Source organism: Pogona vitticeps, chromosome 1 (assembly GCF_051106095.1).
Source record: "Pogona vitticeps strain Pit_001003342236 chromosome 1, PviZW2.1, whole genome shotgun sequence".
In the NCBI taxonomy this organism is placed as follows: Eukaryota; Metazoa; Chordata; class Lepidosauria; order Squamata; family Agamidae; genus Pogona; species Pogona vitticeps.
In genome coordinates this window covers 230,169,336-230,188,226 of record NC_135783.1, presented here as the reverse complement: position 1 = coordinate 230,188,226, position 18,891 = coordinate 230,169,336, and the positions used below count along the sequence as shown (strand labels likewise).

At 40.6% G+C, this 18,891-nt stretch overlaps 1 protein-coding gene across 2 annotated transcripts in view; it reads right to left on the bottom strand.

The window, feature by feature from the left end:
- Positions 1-9,154: 9,154 nt before the first annotated feature.
- CFAP221 (cilia and flagella associated protein 221) overlaps positions 9,155-18,891 on the bottom strand; it is a 32,142-nt gene continuing 22,405 nt past the window's right edge. For both annotated transcript variants that reach the window (XM_020779591.3, XM_072984687.2), the window contains exons 15-25: positions 17,885-17,981; positions 17,011-17,144; positions 16,393-16,473; positions 15,842-15,949; positions 15,575-15,724; positions 14,071-14,229; positions 13,873-13,973; positions 12,796-12,888; positions 12,399-12,512; positions 10,145-10,210; positions 9,155-9,576 (exon numbers count right to left, since the gene is read on the bottom strand). In XM_020779591.3, the coding sequence (XP_020635250.3) occupies positions 9,453-9,576; positions 10,145-10,210; positions 12,399-12,512; positions 12,796-12,888; positions 13,873-13,973; positions 14,071-14,229; positions 15,575-15,724; positions 15,842-15,949; positions 16,393-16,473; positions 17,011-17,144; positions 17,885-17,981 (1,227 nt within the window). In that variant the 3' untranslated portion in view covers positions 9,155-9,452. The remainder of the gene's footprint in view (positions 9,577-10,144; positions 10,211-12,398; positions 12,513-12,795; positions 12,889-13,872; positions 13,974-14,070; positions 14,230-15,574; positions 15,725-15,841; positions 15,950-16,392; positions 16,474-17,010; positions 17,145-17,884; positions 17,982-18,891) is intronic.

Here is an 18,891-nt window from a genome sequence, read left to right as displayed (position 1 = left end):
GGGCGTGGGTGTGGGAAAGGCGGGAGAGGCGCCCCAGAGCTCCCGGGCGACCTCTAGAGGGCATGGGCAGAAGAAGCTCGGGCTGTAAAAACTCTTTATATAGCTGTGCCTTTGAAGTGCCCGCGGTTTCGTTGCACGAGAGCTTGGAAAGTTGGCCTCTGGGAGGTTCTGGGAGTCCTAATCCAACTAATTCATTTTTTTCAAGTGGCGATTGGTAAAATGTTGATTTTGACCACAGGATTCAGAATTCAAATCCTACTGTGACGTTCACTAAAATAACCTCTTGCCCCTTCTTCTTAGATAAAGGTTGCCCTTGACATTTAGTCCAGTCGTGTTCGACTCTAAGGGGCGGTGCTCATCCCCGTTTCCAAGCCATAGAGCCAGCGTTTGTCCGAAGACAGTTTCCATGGTCACATGGCCAGTGTGACTTAGACACGGAACCGTTATCTTCCCACTGAGGTGGTACCTATTTATCTACTGGCATTTTTACGTGCTAGGTTGGCGGCAGCTGGGAGAAGCGACGGGAGCTCACTCCGTTGTGTGGATTCGATTTTTTGACTGCTGGTCTTCTGATCTTGCAGCACAGAGGCTTCTGTGGTTTAACCCGCAGCAGCACCACCACATCCCTCTCTTCTATTTCTCTACCTTAACAGGATTTTTATTGGCCCACAGATAATAAAGATGAGGGGGAAAGCATGTTCTTAGGTATGAATGGTATCATTCAAACAGTAGATGTAAATATATTTCTTCTGTGTTTAAATACAGGTACCACAATTACTTCTTTATATAATGCCACACTTTCTTACACAAAGACTCATGTGAGGGTTCTGTTTCTGGCTCCATGTTTGATTCAAAGAAATCAGTAGATTTTTGTTGCTTCAAAACAGGTGAAAGATTTATTGGTGCATTCAACATTAAATGAGTGCCCATAACATGATCTTGAGATTTAGCTCCTTCCGCCAATGGTCTGCCCCATCGAACCTTCCAACAGGGGCACGGTCTCATCATCCCAAGCATCAATCCACAGGGTTTCTCTCTCTGGGTCTCGATTCTCCCAGGGTCCTCCCTGTAACTCTTCCTCCTCATCTCTCTTATCCTCCATTCTAATTTTTCCTTCCTTTCTCTCTCCATTCTCTTTCTCCTCTCTCAGTCTCCTTCTCCACTCTCTCACTTCGGCTTCTCCCCAATATGAGGTCTGGGTGGAATCTCCCTTCTATAGTCAGCCTCCTCCTTGGGCACTCTTAGCCCCTCCCATGGTCCAGGGATCCTCCATCCACACCCATTCCCAGCCTGGCAGCAACTGCCTTTCTTTCCTCTTTACCTCCCCTATTCCTGCCTCAAACTCCACCCTCTTTTGCCTCTCCTTTCCTGCCTTTTCCTCCTGTCTCAAACTTAATAAACTGCTAGCACGCACTGCTAGTTAAGAGCCTCGTGGCGCTGTGGTTAACTGCTGTACTGCAGCGAAAACTATGCTCATGACCTGGGGTTCAATCCCAGGTAGCCGGCTCAAGGTTGACTCAGCCTTCTATCCTTCCGAGGTTAGTAAAATGAGTACTCAGCTCACTGGGGGGGGGGGGCAATGTGTAGCCTGCATAATTAACTTGTAAACTGCCCAGAGGGTGCTTGAAGTGCTATGGGATGGTATATAAGCAGCACGCTTTGCTTTTTTAACTTTAAAACAAACTTCTGGTTATTCTTCAGCTCTCTTCTAACTCATTGCTCTGAATCTGAATTTTTCCCTCTGATTCTAACTCAGTTGTCACCTCTTAACTGATGCAGAGACCCTACTCCCACAACTTTCTACTCACACGAACCAATCAGCATTTGGTTCTTCAAATGCCAATCACACTAGCACTCTGCCCATATATGCTGTTTTCCTGAAAATAAGACAGGGTCTTATATTAATTTTCGCTCCAATAATGCATTAAAGGTTTATTTTCAGAGGATGTTTTATTTTATTTTCATGTACAACAATCTATATTTATTCAAATACAGTTATGTCATCTTCTTCTGGTTGCTGCACAATGCTGCACAATGGTGGAGGGCGGGATTTCACTTAACTGGCGCTTATTTTAGGGCAGGGCTTTTATTACGAGCATCCTGAAAAATCATACTAGGTCTTATTTTCAGGTTAGGTCTTATTTTCGGGAAAACAGGGTATATCCATGATGTAAGTATACAATGCCATTTCACACAAGCTGGTTATAGGTAACTGTGTGGTAGGCATCCTTCAGTCTCGAGTATGGTAATGTGCTCTGAATAGAGGTCTTGGAACAATGTCTAGTGTGGCTGAGAAGGCCCATTGGAGAGTGACAATCCCTTCCACACCGAAGACAAATACAGTCTGTCCCCTGATTTTGCTGCTTTCGGGACTGCCTCTTTGCCTCGGCCTGCTGAACAAGTGCCTCTTCAAATTGGGAGAGGCCATGATGCACTGCTTCCAGACTGAATGCTCAGATGTCAAGGTTTCCCATCTGTTGACATCCATTCCTAAGGCCTTCAGATCCCACTTGCAGATATCCTTGTATTGCAGCTGTGGTCTCCCTCTGGGGTTCTTTCCCTGCACTAATTCTCCATACAAGGAGATCTTTTGGAATCCGACCATCAGCCATTCACACATGCCCGAGCCAACGTAGACGTCACTGTTTCAGTAATGTATACATGTTAAAAATCCCAGCTCATTCTAAGACTACTTTATTTGGAACTTTGTCCTGCCAGGTGATACAAAAAATGTGTTGGAGACAACGCATATGGAACGTGTTCACCTTCCTCTCCTGTCATGCACAAAGGGTAACTATAGGTAACTATAACTACACTTTTACATAGAGGCTCAAAATGGGTCCATTCATCATAGGAAGAGCATTAAATCTTGCTGAAGAGAAATTTAGGAATGCTTAACTAACCTAGGCAATCTTCCATCTTTATGAGGAAGTCATGGTGAGCCCAGTGACTGAGAAGAACAAGTTTCCCTTGCAATGCCTATAGGCACTTGATTGTTTATATTCAGTAACCTCTGTTGAACTATTCCTTTGGCACCCTTTCCATGGATAACATATGTGAAGGAGAAATACTCATTCTGATAATTTTGTGAACCTCAGGCTTCAAGCCAGGGTGATCCATAAGAGTTGGATATAATCTTTGATACCAGGATGTCAAGGGTTTAGTGGCAATAGCAGAAGGAAAAAAATATATAGAATAAATCCAAGCCAAAAAGTTGACAGACCCTAAACCTGTTTCCAGATTGAGAACAGACAGCTGCAGCAACACACCTGGGGACGTCATAAATTAAGAAATTAGATTTGCAACCAAAAAAGAAACAGAGATATAATTTTGGCTTTAAAAACCCTGATATCTTGTGAGGAGACTCTGTAGGGTGCATCGTATGTCAAGAGAAGGAGAAAAAGGGACAAAACTCATTGAAAGGGGATTAAAGCAGTTAGAGATAAAAACTGAGGCACCAGAGGGCACTAATTGGGTGGGAAAGGGTGGGAAAGGGGGAGAGAGAAGGGAGGGAGAGAGAAGAGGGGGAAGAAGAAGCATGTTGGAGAGGAACAGAAAAGGAGGATCTAGTGGAAATAGTACAAGAGGACCTGTGGATGGGCGAATGGGTAGAGTTCAGAGTACTCCGTGAGCATGCAGAAAAGGAGTGGAGTAGGCAGACATATGGAAAGCCACCTTACTGGGGGGAAATGGAAGAGAGAAAACAACGGAAAGAATATAAAGCTTGGGTTAGAAGAGAGGAGCAGCAGAGAGAGCGGAGAGGATGTATGTCACATTCCTAGGGGATTCAGCAGGCGAAAGTCCAATAAGCCAGTCCAAGGTCAGAAGTCTGGGAGATACAAAACAGATGCCAAATTGTCAAAGCCAGAACACAAACCGTAGTCAGAGTCCAAAAGCCAAGGGTCAAGAGAGCAAGGTTCAAGATAAGCAGGAGTGTGGACAGGAGCCAGGGAATTGACTTGTTACTTCCATGAGCTTCCAAGCCTCTGAGTATAAATTATATAGCAGCAACAATGATCTAATTTCTGGAAACATTCCATCCTGTTAAAACTCAGGACTGGTCGACCTGATGTTCTTGTGAGAAGCATTCATGCAAGCCTCAGACCTCCCTGTTGTGAGTCTCCGCCAAAGTTTATCTCTCACTCTGGGTAGTGGGGGAGGAGAATCTGGCAGTGATTCAACTGTCTGTGATACTAATTGCCCAGCATTTTTCTCAGCTGTAATTTAACCCCTCTGATTTCAGGCCTTCTTCTGCTGAACTTAGGACAATGTATAGTGAACCCTGGGAGATCCAGTGGACCCAGTCCATTCAGACCATGCCTGAGACAAAACCCAGGCCAGAAGGTATGGGAGCCGCAAATGGGTTGGATATACCACCCTTGGAAATAAAACCTTCAAAGCATACGACCCCAATGTGGGGCACTGAGTCCAAATGGGTTCGAAAAGCACCAAGTTCTTCTCCCCTTTTTTTACAATGAAGTTTTCTGATTTTAAGAAAGTTAAAAGTTATGACCTGTTGTTGAAACCTGAAGCAAGCAAACAAAATATGCATACAACTGAGAATATGTTAAACAATAAACAAGTTTTATTAGAAGACTTTAGTATACCGCACTCTTCTTCAATGGAATCCTTAAAGAGGGAGGTAAAGGAAAATGGACACAATCACATATCTGTTGGCAGCAACAGTTCCTCATCTTTCATGAAGAAAAAAGAAAAAATAATTAAAGGTGGGTTATTGCTCCCACACTTTGTCCCACCTTCGCCTTAACATATTTCCCATGTGTCCACCGTCTGAAAGCCACATGGAATCATATGACTAGATATTCATAGGAGTCAATTTGTTCTAATCTGCTATGCTTCAAAGATCAGGAAAATCTAACCTTTATGGCAGCCAATAGTTTGGTCTTAATAAAGTTAATTATTAAAAGGTTGTTCTTAAAACAATAAGCAAATCCTCCCAATAATCCCTTAAACTTCCACAGTTCATAAACATCTGCCATGCTAGTTACGACTTTTGGTGTTGCTGTCCAAAGCAACTAAAGGAACATTAGTCTAATGCAGCCATTCTCAACCTTTTTTGGGCCATGGCCATGAACTCAATTATGAAATAAATATAGGCCAAATTAAGACTGTATAAGTCATGTAACAAAACTTATAAGGTGGTGTATGAAGAATTGCTTCCAGTCTGTACCCCCCTTCAAATGTGCCATGGCTCCCAATAAGCATGGCTGATAACAAAATAGGATCAACTCTCCTACAATTAGCATACAATATAGATTATGAAATGGCAATAAGAAAATAGTTTCTACTAGGAACACTGTCATGCACACAACAAATAACTGTAGATCAAGAAAATAGATTAAATTCACATATAGTTAGGGCAGTGGTCCCCAACCTTGGGTCTCCAGATGTTCTTGGACTACATCTTCCAGAAGCCTTCGCCACCACCTCTGCTGGCCAGGATTTGTGGGAGTTGAAGTCCAAGAACATCTGGAGGCCCACGGTTGGGGACCACTGAGTTAGGGGATATCTGACTCTAGCCCACTGAATATGCATTTCTGAATGGAATATTAGAAACATAGGAATTTTCATTGGTGGACTTAAGTACAGAGAAGGCCTGACTACTGACTATGCCAATTAGTACTTCTAGAAGCTATACTCAAATAACACCAAGTTAGAGACTTACTGCTCTAGATTTTTGCATACTTTTTGCTGCTGTTTTTGTTGGCCTGATAAATGTATTAGCCTATGACAGGTAATCGAATTTGTGGCCAATTTGCTTTTCTGGATATTTGGGATTACAACTCACACAATCTCCTATTTTTGGCCGTGATGACTGAATCTTCTGGGAAATGGAGTCAAAAACATCTAGTGAGCCATAAGTTGACACCTTTCTTAAAAATATGTGGAGTTAAATGAAGCTTAACTGCTTGGTTAGAAGCAGAAAACAGATTCTATTTAGCCTGCAAGAGAAGTTGCTTTACGGGCTGCAACGCTGTTGTGCAGGGCTGGCCCTGACATTGGGCAGAGTAAAGCTACAGCCTCGGGGCAGCACATTTCAGCATCATGAAATGCTACTTAAATGGTTTGCTATTTAATGTGTTTAATTTTTACTGCCAGGAATGTGCAGAACTTATTGGACTTCCTGCCTCATGTGTTAACATTGGGTTGGCTCACTGTACAAACCTTAATTTGATAGGGTTGGGGACACCATATGCTACTCAGACAGCAAAATGTCTTGTGCTGTCCTTGCTGATTAACAGAATTTTGATATCAACATATTCATCTGGTCACGTACTAAGGTTGCTTTATGTCTTTACAGATTTAGATGACTCTCCATATGGATTAAGCCAACTATAATTTTGGACATTGTATTTATTTTCAGAATTTCCTCTACCTTAAAAATTGGGTTGTGTCCAATGGAGCATCTCCATTACAAGACTTGACTATTTTCAGCAGTTTATACATGGAGGTGGGCTTTTTATACCATCTGTGAACACTGAATTATCCAAGGTGCCATCAAACCCAGGTAATGCCCAACGTGTTTAACTTGCTTTATAAAAAATTCAGTTCATTTGCTGTTGCTGCCGCCTAATGTTTAAGACAAATATTGCAACAGAAGATGGATACAGTAACAGTAATTCTGAGAACATATTGTAGAGGAAAACCTTACTGAAATTGTAGTGTAGGCTTCAGATCCCTAAAACTAATCTGACAAACCTTATTGCAATTCCACCTCCTGCTACAAGCAAGTTAGTCCTAAAGAACTCAAAAGACTGACTTGTATGGGTCATTCTATCCCCTTAACAATTGATCACTTCTGCATTAAGATGGCATTAACGCTTTGCAGACAGGGAAACAAAATGTTCTTATGCTGGTTGTTTGGGATTGCTCAGGCTCTAAAGCAGTGGGTGAGATTACATTTTTTGAAAAAAGGATATTTTCAGTGTTTTCAAAACAGTGCAAGCTTGGGGCAAAAGAGAAACTTTTAATGTGTGTCTAGTGAGAGCATTTGTTAGGATACATCACAGTCTCTCTCTAGAGATGCATTTCTTACAAAGACAATCTCATGTCAAAATCACACTCATGGCAGAAAGCGCCTAACATTCCACGAACTGAAAAAGGACAAGTTGAACACGTGAATATGTATAGCTGGTAGCAATTTATACTCATTCAGACTGTGAGTCCATTCGTAATACACTTTGGTAGTCAGTATGTTATACTCCAGCCTTCCCCAATCCAATGCTTTCCAGAAAGTTTGAAGTGTAACTTCCAAATTGTTCTTCATGGTTTCCGGCAGCACCTCTGTAGCTACTGTGGCAAGGATCATGAAACCATGGCTCGGCATGGCGAGCCATCAGGGTTTAGGCAGGAGCAGATCACTGGGGAAGCAAAGAAGACTGGAGGGTCTTTGCTTGATAAGAGGAATGGACTTCTGCCTGGGCAACAATAGCTGAACCCAACAGTGTCAATGTGGCAGCAGTAACCTTGTTACACTAGCAGAAATGAATTTCTAGAACTAATGCAAAGAGAAATTCAGTACAATTTCCAGTTCTGCAGAGTGGTCTTCAGGTGTATACAGTCCTGAGCTAGCAAATGAACCACTATTAAACCCCATGTAACTATGCCAGTGAAGACTGTTTTCTCCCTTAGAGCCCTTACCTAGAGATGCCCATGACCAAACCTGGAGATTTAAAACTGATCTATGGTTCTGCATTTTAAGTGCCAATATACAGATAATGTGAAAATGTGCCATCTCTTGTGCACTAATCACTTGCATTACTTATGGATGCCATTATTCTTACAGGAACCCGGGCTGGATTTTTAACTTGTGAAAATCTGCCACTGGTGGAATGGATAAGTGTATCTTGTCACTGATGATCATGAAAATTAAGCTCTAAAGTTGCTTCCTGATGAGGGTGTTGCTATACACTCACCTTGCCTCGTTCATGGTATTTTACAAGAGATCCAGCCTTCATCTTCAGTTTGCAACTACTGCGTGCTTTTTTCTCACCTTATCAGAGAAAGGATACCCAGTTTGGTGCAGCAGACAGAATGACCAACTAGGACTCAAGAGGCCAGGGTTCAAATCCCTACTCAGTCATGGAAACTCACTGGGGATGTGGAACTAGTAAAACCACTCCTTATCTCACTTACTTTGAAAGTTTGACCACACAGAACAACATCAGAGAAAAGCTATTAAGGGTAGAATAGCTGGACAGTATCTTCTGACAGACAGGGCCAAGAATCCTTCACCGGGGTGTGCCTATGACTCATTTTGACTACAGTACTCTTGGCAACTGCACAGGACAATGAACATGCTAGCTTGCATTGCTAGGAAAACATGACAACAACTGATGACCACGGGGACTAGCCTTTAAGATTTCTCCTATCTTTTCTGGATTGTCACTTAAGAATGAGGTTTAAACATTATTATTATTATTATTATTATTATTATTATTATTATTATTATTATTATTATTATTATTATTATTATTATTATTATTATTATTATTATTATTATTATTATGGTGATGCTGCATTTCTCCCAACAAGTGACCCAAAGCGGATAAACTGCCCCATTTTCAAGATCCCTAAAGGAAGGTTCAACATGTTCCCACTATCTGAGGACTGCAACCCACACATCACAGATATGCTATCACGGAATTTCTTAATCCTTTGCATCATTGTAAAATGCTATACTTTTCAGTGCAGTTTGTACCTACATCCAGGTGTTAGTCATCAAATGTAGTAAATACTAAGTAATGTGAGTAGAAGGCAGAAGGCAGAACACAAATAACCCCCTACCCCTGCTCAAAGACAGCCATGAACCATGTAGACTAAAATATGCCTCATCTAGAGCTAACTTCTAAACCAGTTTATAATTGCCATAGTAACACAATATAGCAAAAGGCAACAATCACAAATTGTATCTCCACATTTTATCTGAAAGTTATAAATGCTCTCATACAACATGGCACAGAAAGTCGTATAAAAATATTTTTTGTATCGTGCACAGGTGTAAAGTATGGGTTAAAGCTGTGCTTGGACAAATATACACATATCAACAAATGGTTGTTGAAAGACCAGACAGAAGATTTCTCAGAGTTAACATTTTTGTAAAATAATAAACACAATAATGATGATACTCAGCTATTGATATTTATTTATTTATTTATAATTTCTTTCAGTCCTTCTCTGTGCTAGTAAGTGAAGCACCAGAAAACTGTTCATGTGCTCATAATCCATCTTCTGACGTATAAAAAAGCATTACCAAGGAGAAATGCCAACATAGCATGTTTCATTTAAAAGAATATCTGATTTGTGTACTCACTTTTTGTAATAATATATGACTTGTATTTTCAAAATAAATTATGCTATATAAAAATGTAGAAAATTTGACACATGAAAATAGATTCCCCCAAGCTCAGACTATTCCAAAGAGAGAGTAGTTAGTCTAAAACCAGGTCCTTTCTAATTGCCTTTTCTTTCAGTTTCTCCATACTTTCTTGAATCCTTTTCCCAAATATATTACTCTGTGTTTGAACATACCAATCCACAACGTCCCTTACATCTCTGAAAAAGAATAAGCAATTAAACTGATTGTTTAAATTGAATGTAAAATAATTACAGTGATGTAAATCAGTAAGATACAACAGTCACCAGAAATAAGCCAGATGAGGTAAGGCATACTTCAAAGTCTACATTGAGAAATTATCTTATTTAGACTGTCATGCCCATACATAGTCTATCTAATATGTGAGACAGTCTGAAATTGCCTTGAGAAAATTAAAGTATGGAATGGTATGTTTGCACTAATGAAATATAGTTGAATTTCATTAATTCATAAGGCACCCACTAAGGAGGCTACTGAAATAAGTAGGATTATCTTTCACCAACAACAGTTCACACATAATCAACATACTATCTACTGGCTCTCACAATAGTTGTCATCATTAGGTCACTTCCTGTATTCAAACTGCTACTCAGTCGATGAAATTCACTGGGGGTGGCAATAGTAACCTACACCTTGAACATCCCACACACTTAAAAACCTTAAAGGGTTGCTGCAAGTCAGAGGTGACTTGATGGCGTATAAGAACAACATATTAGCAAAACAATTCAATGCACATTATTCACTTACCGGGAGACAGGTACTGCAGTATTCAGAGACATACAGGAAGCAACTTTAGGTTCCACATTTATGTCACTAGAAAGAGAAAGGAAAATACTAACAGCCTGCTCCTACAGAAGTAAGGTCTACCTGATTTCAGTAAGTCTAAGGGACAAATCAATCAGTATGTTTAACATATGAGCATCTGATTTGTCGGACAAGTTTTAAACCAGTAGCCAAGGGAAAAGCAGAAGCGGGACCATGACCTATACAGAAGGGATTGCTATCTGTACCAAAATCCCTATGACCTTCCTACCATCATCACAACCAAATGTGTTGTTATATACAGTTTTCCCCACTATCTGCACAGCAGCTTTGGGTGGGGTGGCAGCAGGCCAGAAGGAGGTACAGTGGTGCCTCGCATAGCGATGTTAATTGGTTAAAAAAAAAATCGCTATGTGAAACCATCGCTATGCGAAACACCATTTCCCATAGGAATGCATTGGAAACCGGTTAATCCGTTCCAATTGGAACGGATTGCCGTTGTTAAGCGAAAAAACCCATAGGAAACATCGCTAAGCGAAACAATGTATCCTCCATTGGAATGTATTGAAGCTGACTCTACATTTTAATGGCTTTGCGAAGTCAATTTTTGCAAAATTAAGTGTGTCATAAAAGGGTCAAAAATGGTTTTAAATGCTTGGATTAGCTTCTGCACCCTCTAAAACGGATGCAAAAGTTAATTTGGCTTTGATCTGACTTTTCATTAATTTATGGTGAATTTTTTCCCCCCAACTTTTGACAGCTGTCAAAATCTGACAGCTCCATTATTTCCTATGGGGGAAGAAAAAATTCACAAAAATTAATGAAGACTCAGCAACTGTTCTAAATTCTTGGGTTCGTTAGAGGACCCCCTAAGTTGTGTGCAAACCTGATTTGGCTTTGATCTGAACTTTCGTTAATTTTTTGTAAATTGTTTTCTCCCCCATAGGAAAGCATGGAGCTGTCAGATTTTGACAGGTCCATTGGTTCCTATGGGCCAAAAAAAAAAAAAATTCACAAAAAATTAACGAAAAGTCAGATCAAAGCCAAATCAGGTTTGCACATGACTTAAGGGGTCGGCTAACAAATCCAAGCATTTAGAACCGTTTTTGACCCTTCTAAGACACTTTTTTAATTGGAAAAAAAACATCGTTAAGTGAAGCAGGGGACCTAAAATCGCATTCGTTATGCGAAGCATGGTCCCAAACTTCGCTAAGCGAAAATCGCCCATAGGAAATATCGTTATGCGATGCATAGTATTTTCTAAAAAAAACACATCGTTATGCGAATTCATCGCTAAACGAGGCAATCGTTAAGCGAGGCACCACTGTATTTGGCAGGCCCATGGCCTCAGTCTTAATCACCCCCAGCTCTTTGGAAAAAATCAAATGCATTCATTTATTTGCTGACAATATGTTAATGGACTAATTCAGATGAATGAAACTAATCAGAAGATCACACTCTGAAGTCCAGTTCGCACTATCCTCTTTGAGAGACTGAACTTAAGAATGGACAAGCTTAATTAGCCCCATGGTTGGCTAGGCAAAGTTCCTTTATCAATATTATCAATTCAATTACCAACATTATTACTTTATTATGGAAATCTAGGCATGCCAGCTGGAAGCATTTGAACTGAAAGGTACTATTTTTAAAACAGGACAGCTCTGTACAACTTGAAAGTTTCCCCTTTAGCCAGCTTGGTAAAACTCCACAACTAGTACCAATTTTGAGCTCGGTTGCAGTTTCTTTTCAACTAAGGGCAGAAGCATTCTAAGGATTATGGATTAATAATGTAACATCTACTGAAATAACTCAGTGATTGCTAAAGATGGCCGTACCGTAAACATTCTCTTTCCTTCCAAATGCAAAGTGGTATGGTAGTCTACAGTTTATCTAGGCCTGTTGAGCTGAAGCTTTGTTTTAAATTCCCTGAAGCCTCAGCCAGGATAATCACTGGTAATGGATTCTATAAGTTGGTCTGAAACATTGGGTTGAGAACCACTGGCCGAAGCTACCTTGTGAGCGTGATAGATCCACCATCCCAGCTGAACTATACCATTAGCTCAAAGTCTTCAAGCAAACATTGGCCAGCTATCTCTTCAGGAAAGCACTTGTTCCAGATTTCTTGCATCAAGTGAAGAGCTGATCTAAAAGACCCACTCCTAGAAACTTGGTCCAGCATATGGAGAAGCACAGCAGATGTTCATCTATGAGCCTGAGATTTTAATAGAAGCAGGCATACCTTCCCTCTTTTTGTAATTTAGTTTTGCTGTCATCTGCTGCAAGGTCAATCTGTGGAAATTCAGCTCTTGTCATCTCTGGTGTAAGTAAAATAGCAGCCTCTCCTTCTGTCTCTCTAAAAATTAAAAGACATTTCATTTTTATGCTGTTTTGAGGCCACATAGGAGATTAACGTATTACTTTCAGTTTATAGAAATGCAAGTACTGCATATATGAAAGCTATCTCACAAACTTTCAATCATGGGCATGTGTGTGTGAATTCATACACACACACAAGCACAAACACATATGATGGTTTTAAAAAAACATATATTTATATAAATTTGTATTTGTGGTTGCGCTTTGTATTCAAGCTCTGCCTCAAAATTATTTTAACAGAGAGCAGAGAGGAAACTTACTCATCGATGACATTTTCCTTGTCTTGCTCTGATAAGCCATCCAGAACTGGAGGTCCAGATTTTGGAATCATGTCTTCATTATAGGGATCAGTGCTGTGGAACATATAAATCCATGATACACAAGAAGAGAGTATGTAAACTGTATGAGCTCTACCACCACAAAGGTATACAAAAACGTCGTATCTGGTATATTTTCCTGGCATCAATGTCTACATCCATTCTTTTCTGAAGAAAAATAAAGAGCATGCTATATATTGAAATGCTGACTACATACTGCCCACTTTATTCTTATTGAAAATGTTATAAAAAGGAAAGCAAACCAAGAAAATAAATGCTACCAAGCCCACCACACCGCCTTCTCTTCCTCACCCCCATCTTTTACATCTTTAGTCTCCTTTAACTTTGACCTATAACTATGTGGACTCTTGGCATGTCAGCTGCCAAGCACACGTTCACAAAGGGGCCATTGCCTCTTTGAGCCACTGCTTGTATTGATCCCAGTCAGCCCACCTCAAGGGCTCATAAACAGTGACCACAACTTGCTGAGCAAGACTCTTAACAGCTCAACAATCATCTTCCTTTTCCCTCACTGGCTCAAAAGCAGGGCAGGAATGGAAAGAACATTATTGGGCCATCAGTTTAGATGAAAGGGTCTATTCTACTCCTAATGCAAATTGTCACACAACAAAGCACATCTTGCCTTGGAAATCCATAAATGTGCAAAGCCTGTGGCCACTTTCCCAGCAATAAAATGCGTACAAAACCAGGCATACGTATGTTGTAACGGCATGAATGGCTAAAAATGTATAAACTGTAAAATCTTTTAATCCATTAGAAAACCTGCATAAGAAAAGTAGCATATCAGTACGCAGGGATGCCTCAGGAAGGGCCATCTGCTCCCTGTCAGGGTCCACCTATACCAGACCTCCCCCCACTGTACTTAGGAACCCTCTCCATGTTCTTTCCATTGCTGTCTCTCATCAAATGGAAAAGAGTCACTTGGGGATAAGAGATAAAGGCATTGATAAGAATTGCTCCTATGGCTTTGCTTAAGCAAACATGACTCCTGTTTCTTACCAGAATGGTACTGGTGGGCCAGTCAGAGCTGGTACATTAGGTAAAGTTGAATTGATAACCGCTGGGAATTTTTTCCAGTTAGTTACTCCATGAATCACTTCCTGAAATAAGCACAATGATATACCCATTATGAAAAACAACTATCAATCCAAGCAAACAAAACTTCCAGCTGCAATGACTTTAAATATTCACTCTTACCCTGTGATCGAAAAAATTCTTTTGCATGGCTGGAATACTGGATTTTAGTGGATATTTCCTGGTAAGGGCATACTTCGGAAATGGGCAAATATGATATTCAATGCTGCTTTCCGTATAAGAGAAGGGTGCCTTGAATTCATGCAATCCTGGACTAGGATTCTGAAAACAAAACAAAAAGTGACACTGAAACCAAAATCTTTCCAAGGCTTACTGAACAAATACATCACAAAAATTGTGGGTGTACATTGTGGTCACCACTTTTTAGCTGTTTAGATAGTGGTGCGCTGTCTGTGGAGCATCATCCCAGGTGATGTTAGGTTTGTCTACATAAATAACTCTTTCAAACAACAATTGAAAACATTCTTATTCTTCAGCTTTTGGAAAATTGATGAGTGTTTGGTGCAGTCCTGAGGCAACTTTATTGTTTCTGTTTTACTGCATTTTAATGCCTTCATTTTAGGGATGTTCATATTTCACTTTTACAGTTGACAGTATTTTGTATTGTTAGTTGTGCAGTGTTCCAGTATTACCGTATTTCCCTGAAAATAAGACAGGGGCGTATATTAATTTTTGCTCCAAAAAACGCATTAGGGCTTATTATCAGGGTATGCTAAAAAAATTTTCATGTACAACAATCTATGGTTATTCAAAGACAGTCATGTCTTCTTCTGGTTGGTGCACATTGGTGGAGGGCAGGGTTTCACTTAACTGGGGCATATTTTGGGGTTAGGTCAGGCTTGTCCAACCCGTGGCCCGCGGGCCACATGCGGCCCATGTCGGCTCGTAATGCAGCCCAGTGCAATTTTTTATTTTTAAATAAATTCCAAAGTTTCAAGTTACACTGCTGGTGCTTGCGGCCGGGGCACGTCACAACGGGGGGGGGGGGGGAGAGGGAAGGAATGAGCGGGAGGGGAGGGGAGCTGCATGACTGCATTGCGCCATCCCCATCTATAGGTGGACCCCCTCTTGGCCCCATAAAGCCACCGGAGTCAAAGCTGGCAGCCTCTGCTGTCTGAGATCGCAGCTGCTGGTAAGCGCACTTGGAGTGGGCTGCGGAGGAAGGCTAGGGCTGCCCCCCATGCGGCCCAAACCAAATTTATGTGCGGCCCAAACCAAATTGTCATCTTCTAATGTGGCCCAGGGAAGGTGAAAGGTTGGACACCTCTGGGTTAGGTCTTATTTTCGGTGAAACAGCGTAGAAGAAAGATGGGATATAAGAATAATTTATGTCTGTCTGTCTGTCTTTGCCTCTCTCTCTCTCTCAGCTAAAAATCTTGGTCCAATTCCAAAGAAGGGAATTCCTCATACCTGGAATTTGAATTCTAGTATATTAATCCCAACTGAAAAAGCTTAATTTTCATGTTATGCCCAAGAGTGAGGTCTTTTGTGTGGAAGAGATCGAAGGCCACTGCCCTCAAATTCTGCACCAACAATCTAACTACATATTATGTTCTTTATTCTTCCTTGAAGGCCAGTTTCCGAGACTTGTTCAATATTAACTCACAAAAACTTGGAGAGGATGGTGGCTTGGAGGATGTAATAAAGCTTCGGGAGCTTTAAGGTTTAACAGGGAGGTTGTAAGTCCATCCTCTTGCGTAGTCAAGTCGGGAGGCAGCTTTTCTTCTGAAGCAGGTATTACTGGAATTAGTTCTTCCTGACAGAAAGCAGAAAGTAAATACTTTGGAAAGCCACCCTGACACCACTAAAGGTTGAAACAAAAACAAGGAAGAAGCAACTGAAGGAAAACAGTCATGTTGGACTGACTTTTTACCTCTGCTCCTGTCCTCAGAGTTTGAGAGTATTTTGGAACTTTGTAACTGGTTGCTGCATGGTGTGTACAGAATGGTTGATATCCCATGAGGCTAAAATGCTGAGGGACCTTGGAACAAAAATTTTGAAAAGATTGTAAGACTCCAGAAATTTGCCAATAAGCAAATGAATTTCTCTAAATGAATGTATAGGAAATAGTTTATTCAGTGTAATTCACATGTCTTCAAATAACACTGTATAAATAAGGCACTTTAAAGTAGGAAGGATTTCTAGATCAACACATTAAAAAGATTTCCCTGGAAGATCTGGAAACAGGCCATTGCCACTTATCTGTTCTTGAACATGCTTTATCTTAATATCTAACCTTTTCTACCACTGCACTGAAAAGTTGAGTATTGGCGGCCCACAGCTCTTAGATCCCTCAGCCAGTACAGCAACTTGCCATCTGAGAAGCTGTTGGTACCAGAGATTATAACTTTTCTGAGATCTGCCTTCTACAACAAAGTGCATTGAGGAAAACAGAGAATGGCCTTCATGAACAAAAAGTTCTACCTTTAGTTCATAGAAGTGGTGAAGCTGTTTGATCTTAACTTTTGCAGACTGGATAGGAACGATGCCAAGAACCTCTGGTGCCTGAAACAAATAAGGACATTAATGCAGCTACCAAATAAAATCTCCAATACACAATGGAGGCCCACAAGGGACACAACACACACTTACTGCTTCTTTTAATCTCTTTATTAATGGTGAGTTGTATCCAATTCTCTTTATCCATTCTCTAAGGGCCAAAGCTTCCATGAATGAAAGGGTAACAACCAACTGAGGACGGATGTGCTAGAAGGTGGGTGGATATGAAGACCCATTTTCATTCTCTGTTGGATCTCCTGTCTCTCCCTTTACCTCAAAAACATTTTCCTTCTCTCCTTCATCTGTCCCTCAAGTATTCTCATTAACATCCATACTAATTTTCATGATCTAATTTAGTGGCAGTGGGATATTCAGTCAAGTTCAAAGGATGATCTTGTTGTTTTGCTGCTCACCTACTGGTGCTGGCAAACATTTTAATGCCAATGTTGTAATTACAGGAAGCAGTTGACCAAGATATGAAAGAGTGGTCCTTCTTCTTTAAGCAAAATATACATCATTGTCGAGTGCCACAGGAGGACCTACCAGATCATCAGCCCATCGAGGTGGATTGTATGTGGGGAATTCAGAAGGCAATATGCGATTTCCAGTCAGTAAAAAAGACACTTTCTTCTCTTCACCCATGGCTGCTGTGCTGATTGTTTTGAAGCTGCTGCATTCTGTTGCACAGGACAGACAAGGATCAATCTTAAAATCAAGAGCACACTGATGGCGGGGGCTGGCACACATGTGCTACTCCATTTAAAATGAATTGCAGAAAGTCATTGCTCACATGCTGTACCACATCTTGGCCCTGGCAGCTTGGAAGAAGGGAAAATGTCCTCTCCCCATCTATTGATGTATCCCCTTTGCCTTTTTTTTTTTTTTTTGGAACAAAGCAATTTAGACCTTTCCCCCTACTATTGCTGTTTCAGTACCTGTGAGGTGAGGCTCAGCAATAGAGGACAGGAAGGTATGGCACAATTACTGTCCTGCAAGGCTAGGCTACAGAAGCCACCTTTTCATAGCAGGATCTCCCTGAGCTTTTTCCATGTACAAAAATATGTAAGGTTTTACTATGGAAGATCTCATTCACCACCATCACATGTTCAGGCATCTTTTCTGGGCTGCTGTGATTCTACAGAACATGTTGCCAATCTACATTTGTGAAAAGGAAATTGTGGAAGTCTTGGCGGCAAATGGCCACTCCTTAATGAGGTGCTGATTGTGTTCTTGGGCAATGTCTGATCACTGAGGAATGCAATCAGTGTCTCTTTAATGAGTGGAAATTTGCCACCCATACATACACATTCTACTCATGCAAGCATAAACTGGCAAGGGTGATCTGGCTATTGTCTTTCATAAAATGAAAGTAGTATTGTTTAAAATGAAAAATAGTGTTGTGCTTCAGAAGGTTTACCTGATATAAATGCCTCCTCCAATTCTTTATCCTTCATACCCTTAAATACTTCATGTAGCCTATTTATCACACGGTCTAGCCGGCACTGAAGGAGGACCTGTAAGAATTATTTACTATGTTATTCAATGAGCTTTCTGTAAATACGTATATATAGTTTGTCTTTGAAACCTGCATGGTTGCATGCATATCTTTATGTACATTTCTCCTCAGTTTTTAAGAAAATATGCAGACCCACTGTTGGTAGAAATTACAGAGGTAAGAAACCTGAAGCATCTTGAAAACTCAGAAATTTCCAGTGGGGTAAATGTGATAGCCTGTTGCAGGAAAAAAAAAACAGAAAATGTTGTGGCTCCCTAAATTTTTTTCTGGCCAAGTTTTATTTACCTCTGATGAAGTGGGTTGCAATCTGCAAAAGCTTAGCTCAGATTCTAAACTTATTGCTCTTTAAGATGCCACAAGACTCTTTGCTGCATTTGGAAACTTAAAAGTGAAATCCAAGTCGGTTTCTCAGCTGACAGAAATATTCCCATTAGTGAAATGAGAGAGATTTTTTTGATCCCTCCCTCCTGCACTTCCTTCAACATCTAGAAAAAGCAGTGTTTGTTAATTCAAATGAGATTTGTGCATCACACAGACATGCACTCCTGTAATTCAGAGGAAGCCAATTAAGTTTCCTTAACTATTGTTTGGCATGTCTGAACTAAGCCAACAGAAACACTGGACAGTATAAACAACAGTTGTATCACAGTCACTTATTTATTATTTAGGTGATTTACAGTATATCCTTCTTTCTGAATAACCCTCTTCGCTTTCTAAAAATCCCAAATGAAACAGCAATTTTTGAAAAACGCTGTATTACAATGTTGTCTTTCTGCATCAATTTACCTACAGTTACAAAATCCTAGAACAGCAAGCATTTCTAGTACTCCTACAATGCCATCTACCCAACCTGATTCGAGAAACCCCCACCAAACAGGATTTGAGAAACCTGGCAGAGATGGGCAAAG